This window comes from Engystomops pustulosus, chromosome 1, assembly GCF_040894005.1.
Source record: "Engystomops pustulosus chromosome 1, aEngPut4.maternal, whole genome shotgun sequence".
In the NCBI taxonomy this organism is placed as follows: domain Eukaryota; kingdom Metazoa; phylum Chordata; class Amphibia; order Anura; family Leptodactylidae; genus Engystomops; species Engystomops pustulosus.
In genome coordinates, this window is record NC_092411.1 from 243,163,774 (window position 1) to 243,176,362 (window position 12,589).

The 12,589-nt window shown below is 40.9% G+C and overlaps 1 protein-coding gene across 1 annotated transcript in view; it reads left to right on the top strand.

The window, feature by feature from the left end:
* Window positions 1-1,268: 1,268 nt before the first annotated feature.
* LOC140076401 (EF-hand calcium-binding domain-containing protein 6-like) overlaps window positions 1,269-12,589 on the top strand; it is an 80,457-nt gene continuing 69,136 nt past the window's right edge. Inside the window, exons 1-2 of the mRNA XM_072122933.1 lie at window positions 1,269-1,426; window positions 7,486-7,801. Coding sequence (XP_071979034.1) covers window positions 7,510-7,801 — 292 coding nt within the window. The 5' untranslated portion in view covers window positions 1,269-1,426; window positions 7,486-7,509. The remainder of the gene's footprint in view (window positions 1,427-7,485; window positions 7,802-12,589) is intronic.

Consider the following 12,589-nt stretch of genomic DNA (forward strand, 5'->3'; position numbering starts at 1 on the left):
ATGTGTAACATTTACATGCAATGTATGCAGTTAAGTAGTTATTGCACTTTCTGAAAAGTTTACATAGTAATAGCAGACGAACGTAAACACATGCAGAATGTTATCTCCAGGTAACAATGAATCCTGGGACAGAGAAATACAAAGACAGTAGCACTGAAAAGTCAATAGGCTCTTGTGCACATGTTCAGTCTCTCTGTTTTATGATTTGGTTGTGGTCAGAAAAGTAAACATTGAAAGACAATTTATGTCACGTGCAATTCAATAGAAAGTCAATGATCACTGCGACTGCACTTAGTAATATCCTTCATACATTACAACTACATAGACGTCTTTGCCATTTTATGACTCGCAGCGTAGCATTAATAATGTGACAAATATGTGATTACTTCACTAATTATAGGTTAACATTTATCATCCATGGCCTTTTCCTTCTAAAATCAACTTTCAACATTTTGCTAATGAGCTTAAAAGGCTCCTGGGGTCCTCTGTGCTTCAGCTGCACAGGCTGTTACACTGTTACAGGAGCACTTCCGACTGTGTGCTGAAACTTCCTGTGCCACAGCGAGATTTCTGAAGGCAGAAGTAGGAGGGAAATGTTGAGGGAGAGTAAGTATAAAAGCCTGTGAAGCTGCAGCATGTAGAGGCTAATTAGCATATTTTTAAAAGTTGTTTTGGCAGGAGGCCATGGATTACAAATATAATAAAACTACCACTGTTATGGTCCCTGGATTTATGAGTAAGTGTCCCTGGTTTATCTTGCTTCATTTTCATTGGAGGTTTTCCATAAGGATGTATGGAGAGGGCTCATGGGCTGAGGACTCTTCTTACATATCACATATTAAACAGCTCTAATTACGCGCTGTGCCCCTGGGGCATAATAATAAGGCTTCCTATAGAATGACAGTAAGCAGAGATCTATGAAACAGTGAGGAATTGATACATAAAGTATGTTGGAAAATTGTATAACTTTTCATTCTACAAATAATAACATTAATTTGCTTAAACTGGACAACCCCTCTAAATTAAAAGCAAGGTTTCGGGATGACTTTGGACAGTTACAGTTTCAGTTTAAGTCACATTACAGTGATTTAGTGGCCATATGCATAAAAGAGAACAGGCTTTACATGGCAGTGTATTGTACTCTTTAGTTACAGGGTAAAGGTGTGGCTGTCACTACTTTTCACAATGCGAGTACACGCAGGGGCTTGGTTATTCCATTGATTGACAGTACGGCCTCCCAGCGCTGGCTGCTGCCTCCTATTATAATGCATTGGCAGGAGATTTTAGGTTTCTCCATGTTGCCTCTAGCAACCTGTCTCCGTTCAATAAAGGAGAACAACACTACACCAAACACAACGAGGACTACAAAGCGGGCGAGCACGGATAAGAAGGAATTAAAGAGCAAAACTGCACAACTGAGTTCACAGTAAGTAGTGGAAAGAATCCGTGTTACTTAAACTGTGAAGATTTCAGAAAAGTTGACTTTTCATTTCTACGCAGGAAAGTAAAATCAAGTCTAAAGTTACAAGTGTTGTCATTGAATAGATGGCATTTAAATGCACAGTACAGCACAGCTCCCGCAGGCGTGAAAGCCAGGGACGTTTTGGTAGATTAATAGTCTATTAACTCTTTGAATACAAAAAGTTTAACAAGAGATAGATTGGACCAGCTCATTGTACAATGTGCTGTGAACACTAAACAGGATTGAATTCAGCATATCAGCCATGTTTTCTACTCGCTGGGCCACATTTCTATATTCTTTAGTGTTATTTCATTTGTAACTTATCTCATATATTATAAGATTCTTATTTATAAATATAGTTCTTTACTTTTCTACTTTAATATTAGATGTATGTTACACACATACATGATTAGTCTTCTAGTTACTTTGTCTTCTTGCTACCATATACATTGTATCTATACACAACAAATATAATGAAGTGTTTGACATGATAGTTTACTAGTTCCTTATCAGCAGACACACATGCACCCAGCCAGTAGGGGGCATCAGATGGTTGTGGGATATCTGCTAGTATTTTAGTTGTTCTTTGTTTGTAGCAAAATGTATAAATATAAAACCAACAGAATGTGCTCACATAATAGTAAAAGTGTACACACATCTGTGCTCTAGAATACAAGAGGTATGAACCATGGAGCATTTAATGGCTCTTTTTCAAAGCAGTCGATAAAATTGATCTTATTTGGCTCCTTGGGACCCGTACTGGTCCAATTCAATGGGGTCTTGAGATGTGTGGAGCAGAGTTAAAGCCCCACACTGCCCTTCTTTCCTTTTGTGTCTCCCACCATCTGTGTCCTGTATCTTCTGTGTTTATGTTCTGTTTATATTTATTGCTTCCAACCCCTCTGGGTTTTTGCTACTGTACTGAGTCCATGTGGTTCTCTTTTGTTCTTTGATATCTAAACCTGTTTTTGGACTCTCGTGTGAGTCATGTGACATTTATAGTTTCTTATTTGATTCCTAATGTAACAATGAAAAAACAATTAGAATACAGTTGAAGAAATAGTGACAGCTAGAAAGTTTAAAAGGCTTTCCAGCTTCTGTACACATTGAGTAAAAAATCCCAGAACAACCTTTTATTTTAGAAACAAAGGGAAACAACATATCTGAATACCCCAGAGAGTAATTTGTTAGGAGGACTATCCTCTAGGCCAGTGATGGTGAACCTTTTAGAGACCGAGTGGCCAAACTGCAACCCAAAACCTAATTACTTATCGCAAAGTGCCAGTACGGTAATTTAACCTGAAAACTGACGGTTTAGTTTAGAATCAATTTACACAGGACTGCCTGAGCTCGGATTCCAGCAGTCCTATACACACTGAAACGCCACTTTTACACCATTTTACATCACATAAAAGAGCAGTAAAAATTTATCAAAAGGTCACGCAGTCCTCAAAATGGTAGCAATGAAAACAACGGCTCATTAAGCAAAAAAATCACCCCTCCCCAGCTCCGTGCACTAAAGTTATTAGCCTCACAAGATGGCAAAACTATTTTCTTTTTCGTACACTGTTTTAATTATTGAAAAAGCATTAAAACACAAAACCTACAAATCTGGTATTTTCTGTGATTTTACCGAACCAAAGAATAAAGGAGACAAATGATTTGGAGCGCACAGCGAAAGTATTAAAATCCAGCTTCCCAGTACACGACATGGAATAATAAATGAGAAGTAAAATAAGTAAGTAAAACGCAAAAAATAAGCCCTCACACAGGTATATACCAATGCACATATAAATTTATAATATAATAGGCATATACATAAATACATACATAAAAATACATATGTTACTTGCTCTTGCTCAGGTGTCTGTTGTTCCGGGGGGGGGGGGGGGTAATGCAGCATCTGGAGTTCGGGGCAGTGTGGTTATGAGGCATGAGTTCCAGGGGAGGGGGTGATGGGGGGCAGTGACCGGAGTTGAGTGGGGGGGGAGTGAGAGCGGCCAGAGTTCTTGCGCGCGGGGGGGGGGGGGGGGGACTTGTGGTAGTGGGCGCAGTTTGTGCAGTGACTTTCGGGCCGGTTGCAGGCGGAGTTTTATGGGAGGTGCGGGAGCGGGCAGGAAATCAGCCTCCTGCTGATCTATTATGCCCCGTGGATGCGCTGAATTAAAAAAATAAATAAATACACTCACCTCAGACTCGTTCCTCCGGCTGATCACTGCACCGCACACGGAGTAAGGTGCCCAGCGCTGGCAGCGTAATGACACCATTTCGCTGCCAGCGCTGGGACACTTTATTGTCCTGTGCGCTGCTGTGATAAGAGTGACAGAGCAGGCAGAGGTCCATTTGTAACTAGGGGACGTCTGTAAGTTGGGTTTTCTTAAGTAGGGGACCGCCTGTATTGCTAATAACAGGTGACACCCTATTGCTGAGTTATCTATTAGATTGGTCATCACTATCAATCAGTGGGGGAAAACATGCAGGACCCCGACTCTTTAGCTGTTTCCATCTCCTTATAGCGCTGTTAGCACTTAAGTATACACAAGTGTAAGAACACATTTGTTGTATGTTTAGTGCTTGGGCCAGGTAACCACAGCTCCGCTTCCAGTCAAATGATTTTCATCTAAGCAGCAGTAACACAACTCAAAACATGCAGAAATGTTCTTTTTTTCTGGTTCAACCACCAAAGGTGAAAGTGTCTGACCCTCATTGATATAATATTTATGACCTTGTGGATAGGTCATCAGTGTATAGAAGCTGGAAAAACCCTTATCGGTAATGCCTATGTATAGCTTTAATTAAAAATGTATCTTTGGTGGACTGATAATTTTAGGGTCTGTCCTGTATATCATAATGTAACTGCCAGTTATTGGCTGTAGAGCTCATGTGATGCCATTACTTCCTGTCTAACAAGAAGTACAACCAATGGGGACCTGGCTACAGGTGCCGGAATGGGGAAAAGCCTTATGTCCTTTTCAAGTGAATCAGACAACCTCTTCAAAGGCTTATATAAATTCCCCTACTGTCTTAGCCATATTATACCACCATTTCACCATTTTTATATCTCTGTGTATTATTGAAGTTGCTGTGAGTGGATGATTGCTGACACTTTCTGTTTTAAAAAAATACCTTACAGAGATATTTGTAGCACAAATTGCTGAAAAAGTTATTGTTGGCCAATGGCCATGATGACAAAGTGCCAAAAAAAGAAGTGTATTGGCAGCTGTAATCTCAAGGATCAGTCAGGATATTTATGCTGACCCATGGTCATAGGATTAGACAATTATCTGATTAGTGGGGGTCCAACTTCTGGGACCTTCAACAGTCATGAGAATGGGTCTCCTATTCTTAAATATTGAATGAAGTGGCATTCTGCTGCTTTATTTTATACCTTATCCGTGCCGGAAATTGCCAAGTACAATGCTTGGTTATTTCTGGAAATCCAATTAATTGTCTATGGGAGGACCAGAGAGTGCTGTGCTCTGCAATTTTGGACCATTCTCCCATGATCTATCTGTCACTTTATTAATTTAGTGAGAACAGGGCTCAGGTTCTCAATTATGGGGTCCGTTCTTCTTAATGGTTGGGATCCCAGCAATTTGACCTGCATTATCCCCTTAAACCATTATACAGGTAGAGCCCATTTCATTATCTGCTCCTTGCTTCCAGTAACTAAAGGACATCGTTTATCCACAGTTATTTTTAATGTTGACTTGTTGGTTTATACAACCTTTTAGAAAAGACAGTCTGCTGCTCCAGATTTATCTAAGTGTCTGTCTTGTCAAATTTAGCACTTCCTATTAGTTGACTTTTTGCTCTTTTTTTGTACAAGTTGTAAAGGTATTTAGTGGTATGAACCCGAACTTTGTGGGTCTGGGTCCCCTGCACCCAACCCAAAACTTCACTAGAAGTTTGGGGTCGTGCCCAAGTTTTAATCTTCTCATCACTATATAAACCCCTTGATAGATGTGATGCAATGTTTTATTTTGTACAAATTATAACATAATTCTGACATAAATACGTCTTCCCCATAGTCTTACAATGGTGAGAAAAACAATAATCTCCCAGGCTGGGTAACAAGGTTACATTGGGCCCTATTTACTATGGGTCCCATGGATTGCACTTTCGACGGATTTTAGACATTTTTAGGATTTACGCCGCTGTGTCAGCTATTTAGAAGGGGATTGTGTTGCACGCGACTGGATTTTGGCGCAATCGCACCGGCTTTCATGCCACAGAAATCGAAGGGCAGGCAGTTGGACAATCCAACGGATTCGGACTGAGCGGGGGATTTAAGTTTTGTGTCGCAAGACATGCACTTACATGCAAAAATAGGTGAACTCCGGCGGACCTGATTGGGGAAGCGACACATGCAGGAAATCGGGCGCACAATCTAAGTGAATCGCGCCGGAGTGCATGATTGTCGGACACTCTGTATTTCGGTAACTCCATTGGTCGGGTAAGTAAATGTGCCCCATTGTGTTGTATTACATTGCATTGTATACAGAAATGATTTATAAAGATCCCTCCTCCTCCCTGCTCGTATACAACACACACAAGCACATTCTTTGTGGCTTGGAAACGTTACAGGTGACACAAACCATTGCTTTCTTTTCTTTGCCTTTCATACGACCTCTTGACTGAGTTATTATATGTTAGATATTCCAGATATATGTTTTTCTGTTCTGATTGAAGTGATCATAAAAATTGTTATAAAAGTTTAGAAAAATGAAATTCCAGGCTATGGCACCAAATGCAACTCATGATGCAAATGCATCATGATAAACCAGGGACACTGCCTCAAAGACCCAGGCACTGTGACTGTGGCAATCTTCTTATAATTGTTAACCATGTCCTACTGCCTTTTATAATTATGCTAATGAGCCAGAAGGGCTCCTGGGTGTGTTACTAGAGCCCCTTCTTGCTGTAGCTTCACAGGCTGTTACACTGTGCAGGAGCACTTCGCTCCTCTGACTGTGTGCTAAAACTTCCTCGGCTGTAGTGAGATTACATCAAGCAGATGGAGGAGAGTGAGACAGTCTAACGTTTTCTGAAGCTACAATATGGAGCGGCTCTGGTAACTCCCCCAATGCCTTCCATGCTCATTAGCATAATTGTAAAAGTTTATTTGAGAAAGAAGGAGGCCATGAATAACACATTTAAGAAGATTACCACAGTCATGGTGTCTGGATCTATGAGTAAGTGTAATTTACATGGAGGGTTATTGCGTAAAAAGGGAAAAAGTGTTTTTTACTACCGTATTTTTCGGACTATAAGGCGCACTGGATTATAACGGGCACCCCCGATAAATGCCTGCTAAAACGTCTAGGTTTATACATAAGGCACACCGGATTATAAGGATGATAACCAGCAGGTGGCAGACCTGTGCACAGTTCAAGGCAGCTGTTGTCTGTAAGTATGGTTCATATATAAGGCGCACTGGACTATAAGGTGCACCTTTGATTTCTGAGAAAATAAAAGGATTTTTTGTGTGCCTTATATTCCGTAAAATACGGTATTAGAAAAGTGAAGCTGTAATCGCCGAATTCAGGTCAGGACCTTTATTATTGGTTTACATATGTTAGTTATTAATACATGCATGTTTAAATCACTTATCTGACTATTAAACATCATGTTCATTGTATGTAATTGCTGTTAAAAAAATAATCCAGTGAAGAGTTGTGTTATTCACTTACAAGTATGACTTGATGTCCACAGTACATAACAGTTTCTGTGTCCACCTTCTGAGTGTCGTTCTGGAGGACACACATGCTCAGTCACTTTCCCCAGATGACCTAACATAACAATACACAGCCCTGGTTGGACATGAGTAGTTGGACATGGACATCCTATAATATGCACACATTTTTCTCTATCGTTTTTAGCACATTATTAAATTGCAAAAATTGCTCATTCGTATGATTTATTTACTGATCATGACATTAAATAAATAACTAGTATTCTATAAATATTGCTGGCTCATGTCAAAGCTTATATTTACAGGAGTTTTCCGTTGTGTTTTGTAGATTGTAGCATCACATCTGCACACGATGTCGAGCCATCTTCTATCACCACCTCGATCCTCAATGCCAAGGTTGCCCATCATTGAGCATCCATTGTCCCGTCTTGGTGATCCAGAAACCTTGTCTTTAAGAGGAGTCTCTAGGGCTGATGTAGGGCTGAGGGAAGAAGAAGGATCACACACTAGAAGAAACCTTCAAACAGCAATGTCCTCCTTTAGAGACAGAAGTCTGCCACCTACACCATTAACGCATCATATTCCAGAAGGTGTGCAGGTGACCACTGCAACTGACCAAAACAAGACGAGACTCCCTATATTTGGTAAGTTGACACTATGGGTGGTATTTATCACCGCCGAGTGTATGATAATTATGGCACTCCCCCAATGTCTACGAAAGAAGATATGCATTATTATTTACTTGTAATATTTAATATTGATGTAGTTGGTCATCATTAACGCTTACTAATTATATCTATTATTTCTTAAAGGGGTTGGCCAATGTACCCCATGTGTTTTGTAATTTGTTTGCGGGGCAGGATATAAGGTTATTTGTTGATCTACATCTATTTAACGTTCTGTACTACTTTCTTGAAATTTAAACTAAACCCTCTGGTTCAGAAATATGTTTTACCTTGAGCAGCAATTCCTCTCCATAAAATGGCCTCAGAGGGAGTCATGTGACATAGATTGGTCATGGACAGTTAGCAAACGAATATATTTGGTAATTTACCTATAGATGTATAATGGTAAATTACCTATAATACTGCCTCTCACATTTACACACACATTACAAATAGCATGTAGTAAAGTGATCAACCGTTACATACCCTGAAGTTATCAAGATGTTACATCATGAGATTTTCACTTTGTTTTGTTTATCAGATGATGCTATATCACTTAAAGGACATCTAACACCAGGATGAAGGACTGTAAACCAAGCACACGGACATACTGGAGTGTGCCCCCTCTGGCAGGATCTGCTCTTGTTTAAGCTTCTCATACCCTTGTTTTCAAGGAAAAAAAATTCTTAAAAGTTATCTCCATTAACATCTATGGAAACCGGAGGCCCTCAGACTCATTAGCATAATTGTAAAAGCCTTTTAAAAAAAAAAAAAAAACAGGACATAAAAAACTAAAAGAAGAGCATATCCTGCAAGAGGGGGCACACACCAGTATGTCAGTGTGCTTGGTTTACAATCCTTCATCCCGGTGGTAGACGTCCTTTAAAACACAACAGAAGTACTTTACAAAAAATATTCTTGTTTTGAATGGTATATATAAAGCTCCAACTCTCTCATAATACATGGGATATCTTTTTAAAATCACTTTCTTGAGTCTATTGAAAATATGCAAACACATTTTTGAGGATGGCATAAGGAAAACATTGCCTCTTAACTACCTTATAAGGCATTGCCCTATACATTAAGCAAGACGTTTTCAGAAAACCTAATTGTATGATGCTAGATAAAAGCCAAACCCGTATACTTATTCCATAAGGAACATACTCCCAATTATAGACAGCACTGTTTCAATGTCTTAGCATCTCATCAGTACAGTGTAGGGCAGGGGTCAGGAACCTAGTAGATAGGTAGCCCCAGTTATGGCCCCCAGTAAATTGATAGGTAGCCACAGCATATGGCCCCCAGTACATATGAAGCCACAACACTTGCCCTCAAGCAGATAGGTAGTCACAGCACATGCCCCCCAGTATATTGGTAACCACAGCACATATCACAGCAGCATCACATTCCTGCTAGTAAATAGGTAGCTACAGCACATGCCCCCCATTAGATAGATAGTCATAACACATTCCCGCAGTAGATAGTTAGCCCTAGCACATTCCCGCAGTAGATAGTTACATGCCCTCCCCCAGCACATGCCCTCCCATTAGATAGGTAGCCACAGCACATGACCTCCCATTAGATAGGTAGCCACAGAACATGACCTCCCATTAGATAGGTAGCCACAGAACATGACCTCCCATTAGATAGGTAGCCACAGCACATGACCTCCCATTAGATAGGTAGCCACAGCACATGACCCCCAGTAGATAGGTAGCCCTAGTACATTGGGCGAGGATAGAGCATTTAATAGGGTCAGATTGGGACTGCCCTTGTAAGAGCAAAAATAACCAGCTTTCCCTCATCTATCTTACCAATCCAGATGTTTTGTTGCGCCTAATGATATTCATCACTTGCAACGTTTTCATTTAGGCGCAAAAACGGGCGCAAAAACACTCCAGCCTGAAGGTGGCGTTAACTGAGAAGAAAGCACTGAGCCCCTTTGCAGAACAGCTCATTTCTAGCAGCAGAGCTCAGCCAGACACTGGAACAGATAATAGATACATTAGATACACTGCAGACAGGAGCTGCAGACTCTATTTACAGTTCATCACCTTCTATTTACAAAATATTCTGCAGAATCCTGAGCTCAAAGCAAAAGAGCTCAGAAGTTTGCAGAAGTTTGCAGAATGTTGCAGAAACTACAGACTAAGTGTCCCCCATGTAATTCTGCACAGTATCTGAGGGGGATACTGTGCAGAATTACAGGGGTGCAGCAGGAGACCAGTACTGGGGGATCCCCTCCAGGAGAAGCCCCTGCTGAGAAGGTCACTGGGTGCATGGTGTCATACACCTGGGTGCTGCTGTGAGTGTTATCTTCATTCTGGGCTGTGGGAGAAGCAGAGAGGAGCTTGTAGCAGGATCACGTGTAACTGCCTGAATCTAACATTGCGCCTAAACTGCGCCAAAATTGCGCCTGAACTGTTTTAAAGTAAAGTGATTAATAAGAGGCAGATGGTTGTAGCTTGTGATAATTCTGGCAAAACAGTGCGTCAGAATTTAGGCGCAACTACTACACTTAGGCGCACAAAAGTGATAAATGTGGCCCTATGTCTTCATTCCTCTGACTAGATTCATAATGTATAGGAAGTAGATGTTGAGACAAATTCTGGTTGTATTTGGTACATTCCTGCATGCGGACAACCATGTTCTTTCAGAGGTATCTGTTTCATGTCTAGAGAGATTGATGTCAGGGCTGTATAAACCCAGTATGATTTGACAGAGTCTGTTATCTGGCTGAACTTGAGGTTTACAATAACTCCTCCTGTCACTAGACACGAGGGTTATTTTTGAGCTGTCATTGGTCCAACCAATGGTGTTTGTGAATAATTGGGGCACAAATTCTTTTTAATATTTATTATAACATTAAAAGTTAAGTTTTATTTATTTTTTTATGTGTTATCTGTGCTGTAATAAGATTTTGAATCCTGATGATTTCTTCTGTGTCCAGACCTAGGACATTGAATTTTTCCATGCTTTGTGGTTTGAGCCCCAGTACATTGCCCCCAGTAGATAGGTAGCCCCAGCACATGCACCCAAATACATATGTATCCCCAGCACATGCACCCAAATAGACAGGTAGCTACAGCACATGCCCTCAAACAGATAGGTAGCCACAGCACATGCTCCCCAGTATACTGGTAACCAAAGCACATACCCCCCCCCCCCCAGTAGATAGGTAGCACCATCACATCTCTGCTAGTAAATAGGTAGCCACAGCACATGCTCTCAAGCAGATAGGTAGCCACAGCACATGCCCCCCAGTATATTGGTAACCAAAGCACATACCCCCTCCCAGTAGGTAGGTAGCACCAGCACATGCCCCCAGTAGAAAGGTAGCCCAGGCACATGCCCTAAGTAGATAGGTAGACACAGCACATGCCCCCAGTAGATGGGTAGTTACAGCAAATGTCCCCAGCAGATAGGTAACAACAGCACATGCCCCCAGTGGATAGGTAGTTACAGCAACTGTCCCCAGCAGATAGGTAGCCATAGCACATTCCCCCAGGCCAAGATAGGAATGGCGAGGTGATGGCACCCGTGTCACACAAAGGACGCAGGCAGTGGTAACATCCCTGCCTGCATCCAGTGATCAGCGCTGTATGTGTCTTAGATGTACACACTGCATCGCTGTTTAACAATGATTTGTCTGAGAGCCAGATGCAGCCATCAAAAGAGCCACATATGGCTCCCGAGCCATAGGTTCCCTACCCCTGGTGTAGGGTATTGATTTAGCTGAGTAAGAGGCTGGAGACTTGGTTTGGGAGCAAAAGCTCTGATTGAGGATTCTTTACCATTAAAGGCTGCCTTTGCAGTCATCTGTAGACTTACAACCATTGACACTCCACTGTTTTTTTTTTAGTTTAGTTAGTTTCTTGAGGGACCTTTACTTTATCCCAGGACCTGCCCACCGAATATCAAAATTCTTAGTAAAGTTTTGTCACTTGACCAGATTCTGTTGGTAAAATAAAAAAAATAATACAGGGGGTCCATTTTTGATATATACAACAGCCCAACTTCTCTTCAATTGCTTCTAATAGGTGACGATAAGTGAACTGTAAGAAAATAAGCTCTTTTAGCAATACCCCCCCCCCCTCCATGGTGATACATAGCATTGCATTTTAGAAGCTTTCTAGACGTGGCTTTACTGTTTTTCACTGACTTGTCTTTGTTTTAGGTTTTATGTCAGCAGCTGAACTACGGTAGTCCTTTCTTTTCCTAGTTACTTTAATATGCTAGAAAACACACGGGTCAGAATCAATGAAGTCCGGCTACTACGGAATTTTGCAGGGATACAGATGAATAACAATGAATTTCAGGTTCATGTAGCCTTATAGATGAGAATCAGGCCGGGCTGTATAAGTCTGTGAAATATTAAATATTCCATAGAGAAATAAATACAACCTACATTCCATTTATTCTGCGTCTTTATAGCGGAAGCAAAGGGAAACCAAAGAAATCCAGTTTATGACCTTTCTGACATCTGTTGTCTGGGAATGCACCAGTTTCTGAATGCTGATTTTTATTGTCGAATTCTCCTTTCTTGTCAGTAATATGGGATGGGTGTTCCCATAGAGAGTGTGTGTTCCCATTGTGTCTTACATGTTGTTTTCATGGTTTCCTCAAGATTTGACAAAAAAATGAGCTGTGGTTAAAAGCTGAGCATATACTTATTTTATTACTTTTGCATCATCTAGTAGAGTATTTTGTAGTAGTTCTATAAAATGACATCCAATAGAACATAGCAGGGTTAGGATCTCAAAAGAA